We start from the raw sequence: 26,383 nt of genomic DNA, 5'->3' as shown, positions 1-26,383 counted from the left end.
AATACTTTTATGAATCCCATTTGGTATTACAAAATAAGTTTTACCGGACAAAAACTTTTAAAATCTCAGAAAAATAGACATGAAAAGGTTGATAATATATATAATAACTTAAAAATATCATAGGCAGGGAAATGTAACATAATCATTTCAATATAAGGAAATGCTATAAAAGTAGAGGGCTGTAAACATAGAGAACAAGAGATATTCTGAAATAAATGAAAAATCAAGATCTTGAAGGAATGACAACTATTTTTAATATATGACAGATACTGAAATGCCAAACGGAAAATGAACAGAACTATTTCCTCAAGAGGTCATGACAATGGACAGAAGCAGCTTTTAAAAATGCAGAGGGCAGAGCAAATTAACTTACCACCTCCTTCAAATAAAAATGAAAATCTCTTGGGAGAATTTAAGCACCATTAGCAGACACAACTTATAGCAGTTAATGCAATGCTTTGTATTTCAGAGGAAAATTATTTCAATGGGGAAAATGACGTAGGAATCAGAAGCATATTTTGCTGAGACTCAAGGAAGTTAACACTTTCCCGAACTGGAAAAAAAACATTTCATAATGTTGGAAAGTTATAAAGTTAAAAAGTGAATCAAATTTGTTGTACAAATAATTCATGCCTAGTTATTTAGCTTACCAGCTGCCACAACTCTGGGATCCTCATGAGACTGATGTCTCCCAGCTGCACGACTGTCTGCACTCTCATTCCACCAAAGAACATGAACTGCAGAAATAACCAAAAATAGATTCTAAAGACTATAGTATTACTACAACAAATACAGAAAAATTAATCAGAAACATTAAGTCTTATTCTTTAAATCAAAATAGTAAATATCAAAAAGGTAAAACTGAGTATGTTAGTGTTAAGATTTCAGAGGGGTCAGAGATTTGGGAGGTAAATTTATAAATTACTTAATCAAACTGTTTTTATAGATGAAGAAACAGATGGTTGGAGAGAAAAAGTTAGTAAAACCACTAAAGACACAATTAAGTCTAGAACCAAGCCTGTGACTTCCTAATATATTTTAGTTTATTAAAAAAAGCAAGATTATATAAGAATTATATTTACTACTGGAAATTTGGATGATACAAAGAAGAAAATTAAAAGTAGCATAATTTGAACCACCTGGAGAGAAACTCTATTGCTATTTAGTGCATTTCCTTTAAACAAATGAATAAAATAAAAAATGCATATTTTCCATGGCAGTAATCTTAATTTTTAATGGCTATGTGAATTCCTCCTTATAGATATAACAACTTTTTATCCAAACTTCTTATTATTGACCAATTAGATTAATTCCAATATTTCAATTTTTTGAATTATGGAATGTTTTTGTGCATAATGTTTTACAAATTTTTAATAACTATAATATAGGACATGTTAGCTCTATAGGAAAATGTGGATAAAAAGAGAAAAGAGTAATCATTTCTATACCACCTAGGGAAAAAACCCACTTTTTTGCTGTATCTCTTTCCATATTTATGTATATATGTATCTATTTTTATGAATATATATTATACACACATAAACATATAAATTTATGGTTATATAAATACATGATGAAATGATGTACTTTTTCTATATTATATGTGTATTACATAAAAAATGTTTTTTTATTGTAAATAATACTGATACAAACATCATTAGAGTAGCATCTATAAGTATATCTGTAATGATAATGCTGATGACAACTCATACCAATATTTATTCAGTGTTTACTATGTGCTAGACCTGGTTTTAAGCATTTTGCATGTATTAACTCATTCAGTCTTCACAATAATTTTATATAGTAGATTACTATTATCATCACTTTATGGATGAGGAAACTAAAGCACAATGAGGTTAAGTAACTTACCTAGGGTCACAAAGTTATAAGTGGTGAAGCTGGGATTCAAACCCAGGCAGTCTGGATCTGATTATTTTCTTAATATAAACTCCTAAAATTTAAATTGAGAGAACCAAAGAGTATATCTTATACATACACACTCATAAATATACAGTGTATATATTATACACTGTCCTCCAGAAATGAAGTACTGATTTATACTCAGCATATTACTATTCTCCTAGTACACTAAGAATAAATTTAAGATTAAAAAGTGTGTGTGCACACATATTTTCATTATTTTTTTCTTATAAAAGTGATACATGTCCATTATAGTAAATTAGAGACTTAAAAGACCTTTAATCTCATCATTTAAATATGACTATATATTTTATGTCCTTTCAAATTCCCTTCTTGTATAACTAAACACACCTACATATCCATGCATATTTCCTTAACATTGGCAAAAACAATTTAAAAAATTAAGGTTTTTTGCCCAAGGCAGCCCCAACTTGCCTCTTAACACCGGGACCAAACCCTGCCCACAATAGGCAAAGAGAGCCATTTCAGACAACTGGACTAAAGGCAGATGTGGCTCAGCCACAACAGTAAGGTGCATGCAACACATACAGAAGATACCCTTGAAGGGAAATTGCACTGCAGGGCACTACAGGACCTCTTCTTCATAAGGCCACTACTTGCAAAAGCAGGAGATGTAGCTTACTTTCCTAACACACAGAAACAGACACAGAGAGTTAGACAAAATGAAGGCATATAAGAATATGTCTCAAATGAAAGAAGAGGACAAACTCACAGCAAGAGAGCTAAATGAAACAGATAAGCAATATGCCTGATAGAGAATTTAAAGTAATCATAAATATACTCACTGGACTTGAGAAAAGAGTAGAGGATCTCCGTGAAACCCTCAAAAAAGAGAGAGAAAATATAAAAAAGAACCAGTGAGAGATGAAGAACTCAATAAGTGAAATGAAAAATACACTAGAGGGAATAAATAGTAGATTAGAGGAAGCAGAAGAATGGATCAGTGATCTAAAAGACAGTAATGAAAAGCAATCAAGCTAAACAGGAGAAAGAAAAAAGATTAACAAAAATGCGAGAATAGGTTAAGGGAACTCAGCAATACCATCAAGTGTAATAACATTAACATTATAGGGATCCCAGAAGAAAAGAGATGAAAGGGGTAACAAATTTATTTGAAGAACTAATAGCTGAAAACTTCCTAAATCTGGAGAGGGAAACAAATCTAGAGTCCTAACGCACAGAGACCCCCCCCCCCCCAACAATATCAACCCAAGGAGGTCCACACCAAGACACGCAGTAATTAAAATGGCAAAAAAGTACTGATAAAGAGAAAAATGTAAAAGCATCAAAAGAAAAGAAAATAGTTACATATGAGAGAAACTCCATAAGGCTACCAGCTGATTTTTCAGCAGGAACTTTGCAGGCTAGAAAGGAGTGGCATGATATATTCAAAGTGCTGAAAGGAAAAAAACTGAAACCAAGAATACTCTATGCAGCAAGGCCATCATTCAGAATAGGAGAGATAAAGAGTTTCTCAGATAAACAAAAGTTAAAGGAGTTCATCACCACTAAACCAGGCTTACAAGAAATATTAAAGGAGATTCTTTAAGTGGAAAAGAAAAACCAAAAGCAGGAGTAAGAAAATGAGGAAAGGAAAAAATTTCACAGGTGCATATAAACATAATAAAAGTAGATTAATCACTTATAAAACAGTACGGAGGTTAAAACACAAAGCAGTAAAATCAAGTATATCTATAAAAATCAGTCAAGAGATTAATAAAGGGATGTAAAGTATGACATCATATACCTAAAACATAGAGGGGAGGGGAATAAAAATTTAGTGTTTTTAGAATGGGTTCAAACTTAAGGGACCATCACCTTAATATAGACTGTTATATGCATAAATGTACATATAAACCTAATGGTGAACACAAATAAAAAAACTGGTAATAGATATGCAAAAAATATACAGAAAGGAATCCGGGTATATTACTAAAGAAAGCCATCAAACCACAAAAGAAGAGAGCAAGAGAAGAAAGGGACAGAGAATAACACCACAGAACAAGTAACAAAATGGCAATAAGTACAGACCTGTCAGTAATTACTTTGAATGTAAATGGACGAAATGCTCCAATCAGGGTAACTGAATGGATAAAAGGGGAAGATATTTATATGCTGTCTACAGAGATTCATTTCAGACCGAAAGACACATGCAGATTGAAAGTGAAGGGATGGGAAAACATTTATCATGCAGATGAAAAGAAAACTGGGATAGCAATACTTGTATCAGGCAACACTGGAAGACATAAAGAACATAATCATAAAGGGAACAATCCAACAAGAATATATAAAACTTGTAAATACTTATGCAAATTACATGGGATTACCCAAATACATAAAGCAGCTATTAACAAACATAAAGGAAATAATCAGTAGTAATTCAATAATAGTAAAGGACTTTAACACCCCACTTACATCAATAGATCACCCAAAGAGAAAATCAACATGTTAACAGTGGCTTTGAATGACACATTGGACCAGATTAACAGATACATTCAGAACGCCCCATCCTAAAAACAGTGGGATACACATTCTTTCAAGTGCATACGAAACATTCTCTGGAAGAGATCATATGTTAGGCCACAAAACAAGTCTCAACAAATTAAAAAAAAAAAAATACTGAAGTCATACCACACATCTTTCCCAACCACAACACTAAGAAACGAGAAATCACAAGAAAAAATATGTAAAGACCACAAACACATGAAGGTTAAATAACATGCTACCAAACAATGAATGGGTCAACCAAGAAATCAAAGTGGAAATAAAAAAATACATGGAGGCAAATGAAGATGAAAACACAACAGTCCAAAATCTTTGGGATGTAGCAAAAGCTGTTCTAGGAAGGAAGTTTATAGTAATACAGGTCTACTCAAGAAGCAAGGAAAATGTCAAACTCCTGAACCTTACACCTAAAAGAGCTAGAAGAAAAAGAAGAAACAAAACCCCCAAACAGTAGAAGTAAATACTAAAAATTAGAGCAGAAATAAATGAAATAGAACCACAAAAACAACAGAACCGATCAATGAAACCCAGAGCTAGTTCTTTGAAGAGAACAACAAATTTGATAAACTTTTACCCAGACTGTTCAAAAACAGAGAGAGAGAGAGAGAGAGAGGATCAAATAAACAAAATCAGAAATGAAAGGGGAGAAATAACCACCAAAAACACAGAAATAGAAAGGGTTAGTCAGAAAATATTATGAAAAATTATATGCTAACAAACTGGGCAACCTAGAAGAAATGGATAAGTTCCTAGACACATTAAGACTTCCCAAAAATGATTCAGGAAGAAACAAAATTTAAAGACTGTACAAACAATGTAATTGAATCACTAATCAAAAAACTTCCAACAAACAGAAGTCCAGGACCAGATGGCTACACAGGTGAATTCTACTAAACATTTAAAGAAGAGTTAATGCCTATTATTCTCAAACTATTCCAAAAAGTAGAAGAGGAAAGAAAGCTTCCAAATTCATTCTATGAAAACAGCATTACCCTGACACCAAAACTAGATAGACACTACAAAAAAGAGAACTATAGGCCAATATCTCTGATGAACATAGATGCAAAGATCTGTAACAAAATATGAGCAAACTGAATCCAACAATATATAAAGAAATCATTTACATTCATCAAGTAGGATTTATTCCTGAGATGCAAGCATAGTTCAATATTTGCAAAGCAATCAACGTGATACATCACATCAATAATGGAAAGGATAAAAACCATATGATCATTTCAGCAGATCTAGAAAATGCATTTGACAAGGACAACATCCATTCATGATAAAAACCCTCCTTAAAAAGTAGGTGTAGAGAGAACATACCTCAACATAATAGAGGCCATATATGAAAAACCCACAGCTAACATCATACTCGATGAAAAACAGAGCTTTTACACTATGGTCAGGAACAAGACAAGAATGTCCACCAATTTTATTCAACACAGTACTGGAAGTCCTAGCCACAGCAATCAGACAAGGAAAAGAAATAGAAAGCATCTAAATTGGTAAAGAAAAAGCAAAACTTTCACTATTTGCAGATGATATGGTACTATATATAGAAAACCCTAAAGACTCCACCAAAAACTACTGGAACTGAAAAATGAATTAAGTAAAGTTGCAGGATACAAAATCAATACACAGAAATCCATTTCATTTCTACACATAAAAAAGTAGCAAAAAGAGAAATTAAGAAAAATATCCCATTTACAATTGCATCAAAAATAATAAAATACGTAGAATAAACTTAACTAAAGAGATGAAAGACCTGTACTGTGAAAACTATAAAACACCAATGAAAGAAGTTGAAGATTATACAAACAAATGGAAGGATATTCCATGCTTATGGATTGGGAGAACCAATATTGTTAAAACATCCATACTACCCAAAGCAATCTGCAGATTTAATGCAATCCTATAAAAATACCAATAGCATTTTTCACAGAACTAGAACAAATAATCCTAAAGATTGTATGGAACCACAAAAAACCCTGAATAGCAAAAGTAATCTTGAAAAAAAAGAACAAAACTGGAGGCATCATAATCCCAGATTTACTAGAAATCTGTAGTAATCAAAACGGTATGGTACTGGCACAAAAACAGAAAATAGATCTATATATCAGTGGAACAGAATACAGAGCCCAGAAATAAACCCACGATTATACTATCAATTAATCTTTGACAAAAGAGGCAAAAAAAAAAAAAAAGACTTTTTAACAAATGGCATTGGGAAAACTGGATAGCTACATACAAAGAATGAAACTGGACGACTTTGTTTCACTATACACAAAAATAAACTCAAAATGGATTAAAGACCTAAATATGAGACCTGATACCATAAAAGTCCCAGGGGAAAACACAGGCAGTAGTTTCTTTGACATTAGCCATAGCAACATCTTTCTTGATATGTCTCCTAAAGCAAGGGAAACAGCAAAAATAAACTATTGGGACTACATCAAAATAAAAGCTTCTAAATAGCAAAGGAAACCATCATCAATACTAAATACAACCTACTGAATGGAAGAAGATATTTGCAAATGAAAAATCTGATACAAGGTTAATATCCAAAATCTATAAAGAACCTATACAACTTCATACCCCAAAAACAAATAATCCAATTTAAAAATGGGTAGAAGATATGAATAGACATTTCTCCAAAGAAGACACCCAGATGGCCAATGGACACATGAAAAAATGCTCAACATCATTCATCATCAGGGAAAAGCAAATCAAAACTACAATGAGATATCACCTCACATCTGTTAGAATGGCTAAAATCAAAAACAAAAGAAACAACAAGTGTTGGCAAGGATGTGGCAAAAAAGGAACCATCATGTACCATTTGTAGGAATACATATTGGTGCAGCCACTGTGGAAACAGTATGAAGGTTCCTCAAAAAGTTAAAAATAGAATTACCACAGGATACAGTAATTCTACTACTGGGTATTTACCCAAAGAATATGAAAACATGAATTTGAAAAGGTTTATGCACCCCTATGTTTATTGCAGCATAAATTACATAGTCAAGATATGGAAGCAGCAGACCAAGTGTCCATTGATAGATGATGAATGGATAAAGAAGATGTGGTATGTATATATAATGGAATATTACTCAGCCATAAAAGGAATGAGATCTTGTCATTTGCAAACATATGGATGGATCTAGAGGGTATAATGCTATGTGAAATAAGTTAATCAGAGAAAAACAAATACCACATGATTTCACCCATAGTGGAATTTAAGAAAACAAATGAACAAAGAAAAAAAGTGATGAAAAACAAATTCTTAAATATAGAGAACAAACTGGTGGTTGCCAGAGAGAAGGTGGGTAGAGGCATGGGTGAAATAGGTGAAGTGGATTAAGAGTACACTTATGATGAGTTCTGAGTAACGCACAGGATTGTTGAATCACTATATTATACACCCGAAACTAATATAACACTGTATGTTACTTATACTGAAATAAAAAAAAATAATGTCAAAGAACCAAGCCTTTTTATTTATGTTGCCAGTTTTTTTTTGAGGGAAGATGAAGTAGTTACAAATCCTACAAGTAGAACTCTTTTTTCTGACCTAGGTTATACTCTACCTGTATAATGTATCTTTATTAGGTAAAAACTGGCATCTTATGAGGTGCCTAGGTAGCTCAGTTGGTTAAGTATCCGACTTCTGCTCAGGTTATGGTCTCACGGTTCATGGGTTTGAGCCCCACATTGGCTCTGTGCTGACAGCTCGGAGCCTGGAGTCTACTTCAGATTCTGTGTCTCCCTTTCTCTCTGCCCCTCCCCTGCTCATGCTCTGTCTCTTTCTCTCTCTCTCTCACTCTGTCTCTTTCTCTCTCTCAAAAATAAACATTAAAAAAGAATTAAAGCATCTTATTTTGTTTTAATCTGCATCTTCTTTAATATATTTTTAGGAGTCATCTGTGTCTACCTTTGCAGAATATTTATTTTTTGCTCTTGGATTTCATTTAAGGTGTTTTGGGAGGAACTAAGTTTGAGCTTTGTATAATAAAATCATCAATTTATTCTTTTTTTCCTTCATAGTTTCTTCATTTGCTTTTTGGCTTAGAAATGCTGTTTCTATACATGTCATTAAATAAATTTATCTATATTTTGTTTTATTAGTTGTATGAATTCATCAGTTTGCCACAAGAAAACTCTCTGAAATTCTGACTGGAATATCTTTTGACTTTAAACATTAAATATCCCAAATAGACATTTTATTAAATAAATTAATAAATCATTTACTTATATCTTACATATACTATAAATATATCTAAGTAGTGGAAATGGGTAATTTTTTTTCTTTGGGCTTGTCTATGTTTTTAATATTTATAATAACTACATAGTACTTTTTCACCCAGAAATAATCTCTACCCCAAGTAATGTTATTTAAAAAAAATCACAAAAAGCACAGACTTCCAGTTATAAGATATTAAATAAGTTTTGGGGATGTAATACACAACATGATGACTATAGGTAACACTTCTGTATTGTATATTTGAAAGCTGATAATAGAGTATATCTTAAAAGTTGTCATCAGAAGGAAAAACAATTTGTAACTGTGAGGTGATGGATGTTAACTAAACATACTGTGGTGACCATTTCACAATATATACAGATAACAGATCATTAAACTTATAATATGTTATATCAATTATATCTCAATAAAACTGGGAAAAAAGGAAAAATCATTAAAAGTACATTCAGAGGAAAATAACAGAAATAGGTAACTTTTTCAGGTTCCTTCCAATTTTTAAAATTTTATCATTTTGATGTATCAGGGAAAAGAGCAGTTCTGTATTTGAAAAAAAAAACAACTTTATTAGGTGAATAACATTCCAAATACATGTAAAACAGGTTTGCTCAACCCTTAAACTTACAAAAAGCTAAAAACTGGGCAATAAAAAATAAAATATAGTCCACAATGAGAACAGAGACAAATTGACCAAAGGAACTTAATGTGGATCACCAATATATTTTGCAATTTCATGGAAGAAATGGACAACTGTACCTCTGTTGAGTACTCCATATTCTGCATGGAACACTCCAACTAGTTTTGTGTAGCCTCGATTGACATGCGTATGAACTGCCCTTTTAAATGGGTCACCCCACAGAGCTGGCCCACCAGGTTTCATCTGAAATGTAGCTAGTTCATAGACTCCTAGAATAGGGAGAAAAATAATTATTTTATAGAACATATTCAAGAAATTTCTAATCATGTTTAGTTTGGTTCCAGTGCAAGGATAACTACACAAATAGATTTTGAGGATCATACCCATATACATGTTCATGTAGACATAATTTATTAATACTTTGCATTGTTTTTCTTTGCTTTTATGTTTAGTCAGTCTTGGTCCCACTTAAAGGGTCAGTCGTTAAACTTAGTATACAGAACAAACCAAAATGGATGGACTCTACAGGTAAGGTATTATTTAAGCTATTTTTAATCTACAGAAATTGTCAATAAAAGTGAAAATTTATAATGGAATAGGATATTTTTAGTTGCCTAAGTCTATACTTTATAAAGTAAATGAAAAAGGAAGTATTTCTAGTCTCTTATAGTTCCATTTTTCTTTCCAATTTTCACTACTTTTCTCTTTATATAAGTTCCCCTTATAGGATTCCTTTTCTAACAGGAGCAGCAAGCAAATAATGAGCCTGAAGTGGTTGTCTTAGAATTCTGAGTAAAAATAATTCTAAAGGAGATGGTTTTACTATTCCCAAATATCCAGGTAAATACTTGAAAAGCGTTTTACCTTCTTGATGGAAATATGGGCTGTGTGAAGGGAAGGAAACCAGGGGACAAGTAGATTTGAGAAGTAAAAGAAAAACATGCAAAAGTTACTGAAGAATCATGAATAACATAGAGGAAAAGAACCAAGCAAGATCTGATACTTTCTGAGAAGCCAACCAGTTCATTCAGTTAGTGCTGGGCTGAGGGGGAGCTAAAAGGCTAAGTTTCTAAATAAGATTTTTCAAATCTTTTGTAATCTAAAATGCACTGCAAAATTAGGAATAACGGGGGAAATAAAATAACATTTAAATTAGTTTATGCTTTTGCTAATCTGACCTTTGTTTAAAACTGGATTGAGGTAATAATTTCTTTAAGTCAGCAAGAAGTGAAATCAGCAAGAAGACAAATCTTTAGGAATTATTTTCAAACTGAGAAATAAGAAAGAGGAAGACATAAAAGTTAGACTACAGTAATGCAGCTTGGCAATTTCAGTTAATTCATTCCCCTAGTCCATTTTATAAACAAACATGTACTTAGATTAGTTGTAATCTATGGAAAAATACTTTTATATTTAAAAAGTTATATTATTTTAAAATTATGACAAAGTATCACATATTATCCCTCACCTACCCACAGATGTGTTCCCTGCTCCCTAGGCCCAACTTCTCAAACTTTAGTGACCATGTCAACTTTTTCTATAATACAGCTAAGCTTTAAGAATCAATAAGATACCAATATGGAAAAATACTTCATTATTTTAATGCTTATTTTTAAAAGGATAAGCTAAGAGCACCAATTTATTTTTATCTGAACAATCACATATATTCCTATATTAAACAAAGTATTAACTTCATTTCTTTTCCAGTAGAACTTGAGTTTTTATAGTTTAAAATCTAATATTTTCTCCATCAGAATTCAAAGTGACAAAAAGGGGAAGACTTACCTTCTTTTGGAGGCTTTTCTAATTTGCACCATGGCACCAGATACGTAATCTCACTCTCTTGTTTATCAATAAGAGCCAAATTTGGAATGAGGTATTGTTCTTGCCATTCCTTATCTTTGGCCAATGCTTTCCGAACTTCAGTTCGATGAGCAAAATTATCTACGGGAAAAAAAGGAGAAAGAAAAACAAAAATTACTGATTTAAATCACCTGTGCTTTTTCTGGGTTTCATTCAGTTCACCAAGTGTTCATTAAAGCTACATAAGGATACTGTATTATCACTCAAGATGCATATAGATGTGGCATTTGTCCCCAAGGTGCTCATGGTCTGGAAGGGGAGTAGAAATGTAAACAACTAATGATAATGTCATACATTGGGCTTAGCCTCTTACTGCTTAGTAGGTATTTGTGTGACTTAGGTTATTAAATCTTTCTGTGCCTGTTTTTTACTCTGTAAAATAGGGATAATGATTTGGATCTCCCTCTAGGGTTAGATTAAATGAATTAGTATGTGAAAGGACCTTACAACAGCGTTTGGCACCGAGTCAGAACTCAATATACATTAACTGTTCTTATTAATTTAATGAGGCATTTAGTGGTAGATTCGAAAAAGAGTATATTTCTGTGATGGTGGTGGTGGTGGTAATGGGTATTAGGTCAAGATACAACTTGAATTAAATTTAACATAAATGAAATCAAGATGTACTTTGACAGCTGCTGCTTTGAATCAACAGCTTCCAAAGAAATAGTGCTGATTTTCTGTCATCCATCCTTTTTACTCAGTGCCATTATATGGGCCTAGTACTATATTTACCTAACAAAGCCTCATAAGACTAATGGTAAAAGTAATTTTCTATGGTTTATGCTGTGGATAAGGAATAACACCTATCTTAAAGCTTAAGTAAGTATTATCAGGACTTTACTAGTTGTTGTTGTTGTTGTTTTTTTTAATGGGACACAATTCAACTGGTGGTACGTTAAAGCATAAATTGTTTTTAATGGGGTTTGTTTTACAATTGGGAAAACCCCTAAACTATGGCCATATTTAGGAAGAACACTTTTCATATTAAAGTATTTTATGACCATTAACTTTGGACACTAATAACCAAAATACTAAATGAAATTACTAAAAGTTTTTGGATATCATGATGTACTAGTGGAGTTCAGAAAGATTAGGCAATGGAGTAACAAACATTCCGGGGTTTCCAGTAACCATACTCCTTCCTCTATTAGACCAGGGGTAGATCAGCTTCAGTATGGGAAGAACTCTAATTCCTTTTCCTTTACCTCCATAGATGAGTATAAGGACAGTAAATTTCTTGAAACTCTGGGGTGCAGAAATAAAACAAAAGTGTCTGAAACATAGCGATTTATTATATCTTACAGATGAGTGAGGGCTTCAAAGTTTCCTATTAACTTCTATTTCCCTAAAGCCCCTAGACATTTGAATGATTTCTGTTAAAACACTATCCAGCTATAGCTTCAATAATAATAATAAAAGCAATCCTACTTTCCTTTTATGATCTCAACTGCTTGGGTTCTTGCAGTCATTGCTGTAAATTTTTCATAAACCATCTTTACAATAAGCTACTCTTAACTTTTCCTAAGAATTAAAGTGTGGTTCATAACTTAATGACTTGAAATCTGAGATGCCATTTTCTCAATATCACATTCCCATATGCTATTAAAAGGTTCTAGCAATGGGCTATTGGAGGTATAACAGTGGGAGGTGAAATCACTGAAATTATTTTTTGGTATTGCTATTTATAAGTTTTACTTCACCTGTATGTATTTACGGTACTATAGATCCAAGAACTAAGTCTCATGTAACATCTAACAGAATGAAAATCTGTACTGAATACTTAAGCTGATGACTCATACCATACTTCCAAATATGAAACACTTTATTCATTGTTCCTCCAAATTCTACACTCCAGTATCCAACCAGTTCAGAGTGAGCTGTCCGAAGATGAATGTTTTTCTTAGTATTTTCCAGGAACTGATTCATCTTTGAGGGCTTAAGATAATAGGTACGAAATTCATAGAATGTTCCATCGTATTGTCTGGGGCCTGTAGCAAGAGATGAGCAAACCTGAAGAAAAATAAGGCAAACTTAAATATATTGGGAAGGTAAGGTTTATAATATTGTGTTACAACCAAATCTAAGTCTGGAAACAAGGGACACTCAGTAGACACAATCTGCACTCCTGTTGTCCTCTCTCCATAGACTTGTTTAGAGAGGTTATCAGTAAAGAAAACAACTTTAAAAAAATACATAATTTATTGTCAAATTGGTTTCTATACAAGAAAACTACTATTAAGTATTCCAAATATATAGCTACTATTTCCTTTACCTCTAGGTACTTTTTCATGAGAAGTTTCTCCTAAGAAGCCCCTGGGGCAATTTCTTTACCCCCAAACTACAACTAGGATCCTGGTAAGTTTTACAAATAGTTTATTATCCCTTATTTAGCAAATACTCCATCTTTAGTTAATAGTATATGTATGTGTGAGAGTTACGCATTTAAAACAATTTTATAAAATATACAGGTATTTTGACTGGCACAATGGGAATGTATTTACTAGCAGAAAATTCATTTTTTTTAGGTTCTTAAAACAATGGAAATTTCTGGTCAGGTCAAAGTATTTCCTAAATCCAATGAAGTAGACCACTGGTCCAAAAATAGGACAGGAATTTAATTGTATTAGGAAACTATGAGCTATTCAATTACATTGTAATATAGTGATAGAATGTGTAAATGCTAGAAAAAGGAAAAAAATTGATGAGTCACAATTATGTGAGTCCTTATGTTTTTAGTTACAGATGCACTCTGAAGAAGGTTATTTAACCTACCCAGTCATACTATGTTGTTGGAAATACTTTTTAAGAGCCATTGATTCCTTTTGTAATATTCATATACTATGTAAATTTCTGATTTGGTTCTCTGAGCGAACCAAACTTTCAGTGGGAAATGCTTTGCCAGAAATTATCCCTGTGTATAGGTATGTGTGTATATGTATACACACACACACACACACAATTTATGCATATTAACACAGATACACTCATACGGAATTCCAGTTTACAAATCCATGTTACCTAAGTTTGGTTATCATGTGCATATTTCCTGAAGCTGATTACACCAGAATAATCTATCACAACAGTTTTGATATGTACAAAGCTGTGGATGAATTTTGGGCTTATGCTGACCAGCTGGTACAACAATCAAAAGCAGTAGGCTTCTTGCTCTGACATGTATGTGTATGTATATGTATATGTATATGTATATGTATATGTATATGTATATGTATATACACACACACACATATATATACAAATATATACACACACACGTATGTAAATGTATATGTAAACACATATGTGTGTATATATAAGTTTTACTTCACCTGTATTTATGGTAATACAGATATGTATGTATATTTACAAAGCACGTATATATGTATACATATTTGTATACAAATATGGGTACAAAGCATACGTATATGTATACAAAGCACATATATGTATATATATTTACAAAACACAATAGTGTTATGTATTTTGCTGCTGTATTGTGTATAAGGCTGAATTGAGCTCATCCCATTCATGTCTATGATGAGTTATAATCTTATTGTCTGACTAGGATGCCATCAAAAACAACTGCAGTTGCCCCTATGTTTAGCTGACATTCTTTTTGTCCCATTTTACCACTCTAATAACAAAATACTATGCAAATGAAAACTGTCTAATATTTATCACTTAAAAATATAAATAAAATATATCAAAATGGGCCAATGGGGTACTTGTGACAATTGCTTTTAAGTTGTTTTTCAGGGAATTTGTATGCGTAGAACAAAATAAGTGATCACAGGCACATATTTTTATTGTCTTTTGCAAAAGAGTACAATAGGAAAGCTCAGGGAGAAGTTAATAGCAATGAAGCAATGAGAGGGGTGTGTATGGGAAGGGGTGAGGTGATTTTTGTTGAGGGACACTAGAACAGTATAACCAGAACACAAGGCCACTATGCTAAGGAAGGAAACATGAGTGCTCTAGGCTCCCTTGTCTCCAAATAAGGGCTCATTTTCAGCAGCACTGACTTCCAATTCACTTAGAACAATTGGTCGACATCTAAAAAAAAATCACAGTCCAGAATAAAGTTGTAAGGAATAACTAACTGTTGGCCCTGTCCCAGAAGAGTGAGAATCAGAAGGTTAAAGGCTATTGCTAATCTTAGGTGGATGGGCCATTATTGGTTCCTCTTCAGCCTTCACCAGGAAGTCAGTCTCTAGAGTATGTTAATCCCCATCCCATCCTACTCCTTTGAGAAAGGAGTACAAACTTAAATATCAAAAGGAAAAAAATCTGTAGATTGACAGAATAGGCTAGTTCCCGACAGTTAAGGCTGAATCACCAAAATCTATTGTGCATGTTTCTCATCCAGTGTTAGGACGTTTGTTCTGAGGTTCCTAGCCCTGCCTGCCTTGGACACCACCCACACGACACAGTGGGAGGCTGGGCTGGATGCTCCACCACCCGCACCCTGGGCCTCCTTTTCAAGTTCTCCGCAAAACGCTCGTTAAGGTGTGTACATTTCGAAGAGGCCGGTTCTAACACCAGCCACAGGTTGACCTATTTCTCCTCTACCTTCTGTCTGGAGGGGGCGGTGGCTTGTCAAACGACAAATAAATAGGAAAGGCTCGATCAGCAAGCACCAGGCACGGGCCCCAACGTGGGGAACGCAGGGGGCTAGGCAGCAAAAATGCAGCAGCCAGAGCTTCAGGAGTGTCCTCAGCACTTAGGCCAGAAAAACCCCGTTCGCGGCTGCTCACGAGTTGGCCTGTAGACCACACTGGCCAGCGGACCTTCCCAGAGCCGCGCCCCCTTCCTGTCGCGCATCCTGGGATACCCAGCCTCCGGGGCCTGGACCTGGCACCAGAACTTCCGCGGCAGCACCACGCTTTCAATCTGCATAGAGAACCAGCTGAGCGCGTGCGCAGCACTCGCAAGTCTGGTCACGGAAGCCGGGGAGCGCTTGCGCGGGACCTCGAGCTCCTCGCTGACGTCCCTCCCCTCCCCCAAGGCACGGCGTGGGCACGTCTCCGCGGCCGGTACCTGAGGCGCGAGCGTCCGCGCAGCCAGAGCTCTAGTCAGGCCGCTTCGGAGGACGAGCATGGCGCGGCTGCGAGCGCTGGGAGGGCCAGCCAGCCAGTATTCTGTCTTCGGTTCCTCCTGGTAGGGCTAACCCGCCTGGAAAAGAGCAGCGACCGAGCTACTGGCCGACGCAGGCTGGGGCGGGACTCCTCGGCGGCAGCTCCGCCTCTGGTGCCGGGAGGCGCGGCGGCACCGCCCGGTTGGCTGGCGTCGTCCGTGGGCGTCACGTTCGGGCCCCTGCCCCCTCCGGCCCAACGTTTGTTTCCTCAGACGTTCTCACCCAAACGTCAGAGGGGCGTTAGGATTAGCTGAACGCGGAGAGCGTTCCTGTGCCACCTTTCTGAGCCCATCAGCTAGTCTCCACGCGCGGTTGCGCACAGTTCTTAAAGTTCGTGCGCAGAATGTGAGTGTGTTTGTCCTTTGGGAAGGAAGTATGATGCGTGCATATTATAATGCTGTGCGTTGGAAATCGTGGAGGTTTTTGTCCTTGTTCATTTTTAGTCGGGGTGACTTAAACGTCAAGACCAGGGAGGCTTCACTTCTCCTCATCAAATGCATGGTGGTTCTCTAATTGCCACCGCAGCATGAGCTTGTAAGGCTCTTAATGATTTCAAATTGCATTTCCCAGGAGCTCAGAAGAATGAGGGCACCGAACCAGACGTGAAAAAGTAAACTGTTCAAAACTAGATAATTCTGTAAGCCTTAAAACTAAAACAGCTGACCTCTGATCTAGTTTAGTCAGTAGACCCTTTCTCTGGTTTTGGTTACCAAAATAACACCAGCATTTCAAGTTGTTTTTTCTAATGCCCGTTTCTATATTTTTAAATAATAGGCATATTCTGCTGTTTCTTGAGTTTTTCAGTTACAGAAAGTATCTGTTGACTTTTATGCAAGAAGAGGATTTAAGTCTCTTATGTACCACTCCGTCTAAATAATACTCTTCCCAGCATCTAATGATGCTTACATTAAAAACAGTTGTTACATTAATTTACATTATGTTTAATGTTAAAATTCTTGTTTATTACATTATTGCAAACACTGTCATTGCTTATTAGGTCTAGAGAATTAATGGTGCCTTGTGAAGTGACTTTTCAATGATCTATTCAGAGATAGAGGAAAGTAGACTTTCAAAAATTATAATTCCAGGGGGGATTGAGTCTGTTTTTCTGGTTGATGGACATCCATTTCTAACTAATGTAGACCAAAAAAACCCATCATCTGTACCCAGACTGGATCTGTAATGTTTAAATTGATTTTCCTAGACTTAATGCCCCCTGGAATTAACCATTCACTCATTCAACACATATTTATTACATTTCTTTTATGTTTAAGGAACATTTCCAGAAACTGGTGTCCAGAGTTCAACCTTTTAGAACCGAAAGGTTACGGGAAGCAAACAAATGAAGAGAAAATATATCAGAGGTTAATAAATACTGTGAGGAAGAACAATATAACATGGAGAACAGAAAGTGCTGAAGGGAGGTAGCAGAGACTGTTAGCCATTTATCATCCACCCTCTTTTTTAAAAATTAGCAGTGGAACCCACCCAGCTTGGTGCAGTCATGTGACTAAGTCCTGGCTAGTGTGATGTGTTAGCAGATTTATGACCTGTTGTAAGAGATCTTAAAGCAGTGTAGGAAGGGTGGTTCCCAACTTTGCCTCATATTTCGGCATGCTGGAATGTGGATGTGGGGGGATAAGCTGTGAGGTAGAAGCCACTGCTGGAGAGGGAACAAGAGGGAAGAAGCCTAGGTTCTGACACCATATGGAACACCACGCTAGGAGTCCTGGACCACCTGTCTCTGTTGGGACTTCCTTTATAAGATAAATCATCTTCTAGTTTAAGCTACTGTTATGTGGCTTAAACCTGTAACTGGCAGTAGAAGGGTGACTATTTTATTTTTCTTTCTCTTTCGTTTGTCTTGTTTTCCTTATGCTTATCACCAATCACCAAATTCTTTGCCAAAGGTATACATTTTTTTCTCAATGTGATGAAACCTCTTAATCAGCTTATCAGTTTCATCTAATAGAGTTTCTTTTGGGAGTTCTTTGTTCTCCTGCTCCAGTGTGGGCTAATTGTTTGCTAAAATGACCTGATTGAACTTCTGGGATCTCCTTTCACTGATAATCTGGGGAGTATCATTTACCTTGTGTTGCACCTCCTGTTTCCAAGATCTTTTTTCTTTTTTTTTACTCCTAATTTTTGGAGAAGGTACATGGGAATTAAAGTTTTGAGGACTTCACCTCTAAAAATGTCCTTATTTTATCAATCCTCTTAACTGATAGTTTGGATATGAAATTCTACATTGGAAATAATTTTTCCTCATATATTTTTTTAATGTATTTATTTTTGAGACAGAGAGAGACAGAGCATGAGCAGGGGAGGGGCAGAAAGAGAGGGAGACACAGAATCTGAAACAGGCTCCAGGCTCTGAACTGTCAGCACAGAGCCCGATGCGGGCTTGAACTCACAGAGTGTGAGATCATGACCTGAGCCCAAGTCAGACGCTTAACCGACTGAACCACCCAGGCGCCCCTGATTTTTCCTCATATTTTTAAAGGTAATCCTTCCTTGCATTATACTTCTAGTAAGAAATTGTCACTCTGATTCCTGATTTTTTGGTATGTGACTTGTTTCTCCATGGAAGGTTTTATATTTTTCTCATTTTCCCTGATATTCTGAAGTTTCACCATAGGGTGCCTTGGAATAGGTTTTTTTCATCCATTATTTCAGTAGAGTCTCTCAATTGGAAAATGCTTAAATTACAAAAAAATTCATTGTTTCACGACCCATGTCCATCAGCATATATTTGGATTGAGACAAAAATTAAGAGCTATATGAGTATGGGTAGGTTTTGTCAAGTAATGGGCTTTACTGGGGGTGCCTGGGTGGTGGCTCAGTCAATTAAGCAAGCAGCTCTTGGTTTTGGTTCAGGTCATTATCTCACTGTTCGTGGGTTCAAGCCCTGCATCAGGCTCTGTGCCAGCAGTGTGGACCCTGCTGGGGGTTCTGTTTCCCTCTCCCTCTCTTCCTCTCCCCCACTTGCTCTCTATCTCTCAAAATAAATAAAAATAAACTTTAGAAACAATTTTTTTTAAGTAATGGGTTTTACTGTAATGTGATATGACTGGACCTTGAGTCGACCTCCCTCACCTCAACTGTTATTATCTGTAAGTTATTTCTCTTGTCTAGTGAGTTTCCCTTGCAAGGAAACTCAGTGTCTCATCTCTGAGGTATCATCCTTGTTGTCAGGTTCCTGAAGCTGAGGAGAGAAGGAGGCCAGAGATGCAATATTTGGTAGTATTTTTCAAGAGTATATTAAATAGTGTAGGCTAATTTGCTTTTACAAATTGACAGCAAAAGTGTATTATGACTCAGACATTACAGGATTTTATTTTTTATAAGAATCTGAAGTGAGTTTTCCTAGTAGGTAGGCAGCTCTTCTACGCATGATAAATTAAGGACACAGAGTTCTTCCACTTTTTGGCTTTGCCATCCCCTAGAGCCTTATTGTTAATTGCTCGTAGCCAACAGAAAGATAGAACTTCCAAGTAGAATTTCTGAAAGGAAAATGCTTACAAGATGGGAGTAAAATTCACAGCTACAACTTAGAGATAGATAAATATTGTTAAATGATATTAGCCACCTAAAACAGCCTATTCAGTTTCTCATAGGTTTTAATTATTCTCAAAATGCTGTAAGTTAAGCTTTATCTCAATTTATAAATGAGAAAGGTCAGACTCTGAGAGATTAAATAATTTCCCCAGGTTCGCTGCTGCTAAGTGGCCCAGCCAAGGTTTAAAGGCAGATTGTAAAACAAGTTGTCTACCATTTATTTATTTAAAAATTTTTAATGTTTGTTTATTTTTGAAAGAGAGAGAGAGAGGGAGCAGGGTGGGACAGAGAGAGAGGGAGACACAGAATCGGAAGCAGGCTCCAGGCTCTGAGCTGTCAGCACAGAGCCCAACGTGAGGCTTGAACCCACAAACCATGACATCATGACCTGAGCTGAAGTCGGATGCTCAACCAACTGAGCCACCCAGGTGTCCTGATTTTTTTTTCTTTTTTCTTTTTTCTTTATATAGACGTGTGTGTGTGTGTGTGTGTGTGTGTGTGTGTGTGTGTATAAAATTTTATTTCATCATGCTAAGTGTACTATTTAATCTCCATCACCTGTTTTACCCATCTCCTTACCCATGTACCCTCTGGCCACCATCAGTTTGTTCTCTACAGTTAAGAGTCTGTTTCTTGGTTTCTCTCTCTCTTTTTTCTTTGCTCATTTGTTTCTTAAATTCCACAGTGAGATTATATGGTATTTGTCTTTGACTGACGGGAAGATTTCATTCTTTTTTATGGCTCAGTAATATTCCATTGTGTGCATATGTGTGTGTGTGTATGTGTGTGTACACACATACACATACACACAGGTATATATATACACATACATACATACATGTACACACACACACACACACACAGCAGACCACATGTTTATCGATTCATTTGTTGATGGACACTTGGGCTGCTTCCATAATCTGACTATTGTAAATAATGCTTCAGTAAATATAGGGCGCATGTATCCCTTTGAATTAGTGTTTTTGTATATTTGGGGGTAAATACCCAGTAGTGTGATTGCTGGATTGTAGGGTAGTTCAATTTTTATCTTTTTGTGGAAACTCCATACTGTTTTGCACAGTGGCTGCGTCAGTTTGCATTCCCACCAATAGTGCACAATGGTTCCTTTTTCTCCATGTCCTTGCCAAAACTTATTTCTTTTGGTTTTGATTTTAGCCATTATGACTGGTGTGTGGTGACACCTCATTGTGGTTTTGATTTGCATTTCCCTGATGATGAGTGATGTTAAGCATCTTTTCATGTGTCTGTTGGCCATCTGGTTGTCTTCTTTGGAGAATCATCTGTTCGTGTCTTCTACCCCTTTTTTTAAAAATTGGATTATTTGTTTTGGGGTGCTGAGTTGTATAGGCTCTTTACATATTTTGGATACTAAACTTTTATTGGATATATCATTTGCAGATATCTTCTCACATTCATTAGATTGTCTTTTAGTTTTGTTGATTGTTTCTTTCACTGCGCAGAAGCTTTTTATTTTGATATAGTCCCAGTAGTTATTTTTGCTTTTGTTTCTCTTACCTTAGGGAATCTATCTAGAAAAATGTTGGTATGGCCAACGTCAGAGAAATTATTGCTTGTGCTCTCTTCAAGGTTTTTTATGGTTTCCTGTTTCACATTTAGGTCTTTAATGAGTTTATTTTTTTCTATGGTGAAAGAAAGTGGTCTAGTTTCATTCTTTTGCATGTAGCTGTCCAGTGTTCCCAACACCATTTGTTGAAGAGACTGTCTTTTTCCCATTGTATGTTTTTTCCTCCTTTGTGCAGGATTAATTGGCCATATACTTGTGGGTTTATTTCTGTGTTTATATTCTATTCCATTTATCTATGTGTCTGTTTTTATGCCAATACCATACCTTTTAAATTACTACTGCTTGAAATCTGGAATTGTGCTAACTTCAGTTTTGTTTTTGGTTTTCAAGATTGCTTTGGATATTCAGGTCTTTTGTGGTTCCATAGAAATCTTAGAATTATTTATTCTAGTTCTATAAAAATTTATATTAGTATTTTGATGGGGATTGCATTAAATATGTAGATTGCTTTGGGTAGCATACACATTTTAACAATATTTCTTCAAGCATAAGAGACTCTTAAAAACTGAGAACAAACTGAGGGTTGATGGGGGGTGGGAGGGAGGGGAGGGTGGGTGATGGGTATTGAGGAGGGCACCTTTTGGGATGAGCGCTGGGTGTTGTTGAAACCAAATTGTTGAAACCAATTTGACAATAAATTTCATATATTGAAAAAAAATAATATTTGTTCTTCCAACCCATGAGCATGGAATGTCATTACATTTCCTTGTGTCATCCTGAATTTCTTTCATCAATGTTTTATAGTTTTCAGAGTACAAGTCTTTCACCTCATTGGTTATGTTTATTCCCAGATATTTTACTGTTTTTGGTGCAGTTCTAAATGGGACTGTTTTCTTAATTTCACTTTCTGGTGCTTTATTTTTAGTGTATAGGGATGCAATAGATTTCTGTACATTGATTTTGTATCCTGTGACTTTACTGTATTCATTTATCAGTTCTAATGGTTTTTGATGGAGTTTTTAGGGTTTTCTATTTTTTATATCATGTTATCTGCAAAGAGTGAGAGTTTTACTTCTTCATTACTAATTTGGATAACTTTTATTTGTTTTAGTTGTCCAGTTGCTGTGTCTGGGATTTCCAATTCTGTGTTGAATAAAAGTGATGAGAGTGGACATCCTTGTCTTGTTCCTGATCTTAGAAAAGCGCTCTGCTGTTCCCTATTAAGGATTATGTCAGCTGTGAGTTTTTAATATATGGCCATTATTAGGTTGAGATTTGTTCCCTCTAAACCTACTTTGTTGAGGGTTTTTATCATGAATAGATGTTGTACTTTGTCAAATGTTTTTTATACATCTATTGAAATGATCATATGGTTTTTATCCTTTCTCTTATTTATGTGACATACTACTTTCATTGTTTTCCAAGTATTGAACCATCCACCCTTGGATCCTGGAATACATCTCACTTGATCATGGTGTATGATTATTTTAATGTAGTGTTGGATTCAGTTTGCTAATATTTTGTTGAGGATTTTTGCATCTTTAGTCAGGATAATTTTTTTTAATGTTCATTTCTTTTTGAGAGAGAGACAGAGAACGAGCAGGGGAGGGGTAGAGAGAGAGAGAGAGAGAGAGAGAGACAGAATCTAAGCAGTATCTGAAGCAGGATCCGAAGCAGGATCCAGGCTCTGAGCTGTCAGCACAGAACCCAATGCAGGGCTCAAACTCACAAATGGTGGGATCATGACCTGAGCTGAAGCTGGATGCTTAACTGACTGAGCCACCCAGGCGCCCCCATAGTCATGATAAATATTGACAGTAGTATTCTTTGTTTGGTGTCTTTATCCAGTTTTGGTACCAGGGTGATACTGGTCTCATAGAATGAATTCAGAGATTTTCCTTCCTCTTCTCTCCTCCTCCTTTTTTTTTAAGTTTACTTATATATTTTGGGAGAGAGAGAGAATGAGCTGGGGAGGGACAGAGAGAGAGAGAGGGAGACAGAGTATCCGAAGAGGGTTCTGTGCTGACAGCAGAGAGCCTGTTTTGGGGTTCAAACTCATGAGCCGTGAGATCATGACGGACGCTCAACTGACTGAGCCACCCAGGTGCCCCTTTTTCCTCTTCTATTTTTTGGATTAGTTTGAGAAGAATCAGCATTAACTCCTTGAAATATTTGGTAGAATTTTCCTGTGAAGCAGTCTGGTCCTGGACTTTTGTTTTTTGGGAGTTTTTCTGGTTGCTGATTCAATTTCTTTGCTGGTAATTGGTCTGCTCACATTTTCTATTTCTTCTTTAGTTTTGTTAGGTTGTATGTTTCTAGAAATATCCATTTCTTCTAAGTTGTCCAATTTGTTACCATATAGATTTTCATAATATTCTCTTTTAATTGTATTTCTGTGGTGTTGGTTGTTATTTCTCTTTTTTAATTGGTGATTTTATTTATTTAGGTTTTCTCTCTCTCTTTTTCATGTGTCTGGCTAGAGGTTTATCAATTTTATTGGCCTTTTCAAAGAACTAGCTCTTGATTTCATCAATCTGTTCTATTGTGTTTTTTTTTTTTGTTGTTGTCATTTGTTGTTTCTATATCATTTATTTCTACTCTAATCTTTATTATTTCCTTCCTTTTGCTGGGTTTGAGTTTTTTTTTTTTCCTGCTCCTTTTGGTGTAAGGTTATGTTGTTCATTTGTGATTTTTCTTGCTTTTTGAGTTAAGCCTCTTTTGCTGTAAACTTCCATTAGAAACACTTTTACTACATCCCAAAGATTTTGGATTGTTGTGTTTTCATTTTTATTTGTTTCCTTGTAATTTTGATTTCTTCTTTGATTTCTTGGTTGATCCATTCATTGTTTAGTAGCATGTTATTTAACCTCCATGTATTTGTGCTCTTTCCAGATTTTTTTCTTGTGATTGATTTCTTGATTCATAGCATTGTTGTCAGATAAGATTCATGGTATGACTTTGATTTTTTTTGAGTTTGTTGAGACTACCATTTATTTTTAAAAGATCTGTGATCTGTAAGGTAGTTTTAGATTTGGAATGGAAAATAGCCTCTAAACAGCATTTAAAATATAATATTTTTCTGTGACTGTTTTTTTACATATCCCTAAAATGCCTGAAAAATATATAGGTTAAGCATTTTGAACATTATTAGATATCCTAAACTTCTGATAAAAAGTTCAAAGGACAGGTAGTTCAAAGATAGAGGAGTCCAACCAGAATAACTGGTTTTTTAAAATAGGCTAATGTGATATAGGGAAACTACTTAGTTATTTAGATTGGCTGGACAGACATGACATAAGGAGGTAACATGAAGCCTTTAACATAGGTACGCAAGTATATTTCATATATCTGTACACTTTAAAAAAATAATAAAATGAACATCTGTGCCCCTGCCACCAAGCTCAGGGGATAAAATATTTATAGTAACCTAGAAGCTCATTACATGTTCTTTCATGGTACCATTTTCCCAATAACACCCTCCCTGATCTCCCTGAAGTAACTATGATCTTGAATTTTGTGTTAATCATTACACTGATTTTCTTTAAAGTTTACGTTTGTAAATAAGACTATACAATGTATTGTTTTGGTTGGTCTATTTTAGAAATTTCTTTAAATGGAATCATTATTTTTATTATTTTGTTACATAATTCTTAGATTTAACTTCAGGCTTTTGAAAATCACCCATGTTAATATAGTTGTAGTAATTTATTTCTCCTGTATACTATTCTATACCTTAATTTATTTGTCCATTTGACTATATGGGCAAAGCTGTTTGACTCTGTGGATGTCTCCTGGTTCCAATGAAAGTATTTCTTCAAGGCAGACATTCTAAGCCTTTTTTGTGTTTTAAAACCCTTTGGAAATCTTGTGAGTCTATGATCTCCAGGTGTTTTTAAAGGTATAACAAATGAATAGGGTTACAAAGAAATTGCAAAGAAGCGTGCAAAGAAAACAAATTGAACTAGAGTCATTAAGATATTATACACTTGAAAATTGTTGAGAGACTAGATTTGAAAAGTTCTCAGGGCACCTGGGTGATTCAGTCAGTTGAGCGTCTGACTCGTGATTTTGACTCAGGTCATGATTTCATGGTTCTTGAGTTTGACTCCTGCATTGGGCTCCACACTGACAGTGCAGCCTGCTTGGGATTCTGTCTCCCTCTTGTTCTGCCCTTTCCCTGATCACAATGTGTCTCTCTCCCAAAATAAATAAACTTAAAAAAAAAGTTCTCAACACACACATACCTACAAAGGTAATCATGTGAGGTGATGAATATGTTAACCTTACTGTGGTAATCATTTTGCAGTACATATGTATATTAAACCATCTCATTGTAACCTTAAACTTATACAATATTATATGTCAATTATATGTCAAATATCTGGAAAACATAAAAGCAAATCTTCAAAAAGAAATAGACATACTTGTTTATTAGGATACTAAATTGCAAGGTCTTTCAGTATATATGAGATATAACTTTGAATTAACAATAAGCATATAAGAAATTTTGATCTGTTAATGTAATTGGTAATATCTATGATTTTTATTGGTTACAAAGTCTCCAGTCTTGCTAATAATATTATGATTTGTTGCCTACATTTCATATTCAAAGGAAATGCTTATTTTCAGTTAGAAGTAGGTGGTATTAAATGTGTAATTTTTTTTCATTCAAGTTACCAGACCCTGTGAATTCTATACCTAGAACCCTTGGGGATCTGTGTACTGGAAATTATGAACCACTGTTCTAGTTTATATACCTAGGAGTGGAATTGTCATAAGATATGAACATGTTTATTTTTACTAAACAGTACAAGACAAACTCTTTTACAATTTTATACTATAATCGCAGCATATGAGTTTTTTCTGACCAATTTTTTAATTATTTCCCATTTGTTTTAATGAATGTAACCAATAGGAATCAGTTAAAGGGTGGAGGAAATT

The 26,383-nt window shown here is 35.1% G+C and overlaps 1 protein-coding gene across 1 annotated transcript; it reads right to left on the bottom strand.

Moving 5' to 3' along the window:
- Positions 1-231: 231 nt before the first annotated feature.
- NIPSNAP3A (nipsnap homolog 3A) lies at positions 232-16,475 on the bottom strand. The gene is made up of 6 exons (XM_015543003.2): positions 16,242-16,475; positions 13,007-13,217; positions 11,127-11,285; positions 9,461-9,610; positions 651-737; positions 232-553 (listed from the first exon to the last, which is right to left on the bottom strand). The coding sequence occupies exons 1-6, from the start codon at positions 16,299-16,301 to the stop codon at positions 477-479; spliced, it is 744 nt and encodes a 247-aa protein (XP_015398489.2). The 5' UTR covers positions 16,302-16,475; the 3' UTR covers positions 232-476.
- Between the last annotated feature and the right edge of the window lie 9,908 nt (positions 16,476-26,383).

This window comes from Panthera tigris, chromosome D4 (assembly GCF_018350195.1).
Source record: "Panthera tigris isolate Pti1 chromosome D4, P.tigris_Pti1_mat1.1, whole genome shotgun sequence".
Lineage (NCBI taxonomy): Eukaryota > Metazoa > Chordata > Mammalia > Carnivora > Felidae > Panthera > Panthera tigris.
This window is presented reverse-complemented; position numbering and strand designations above follow the sequence as displayed.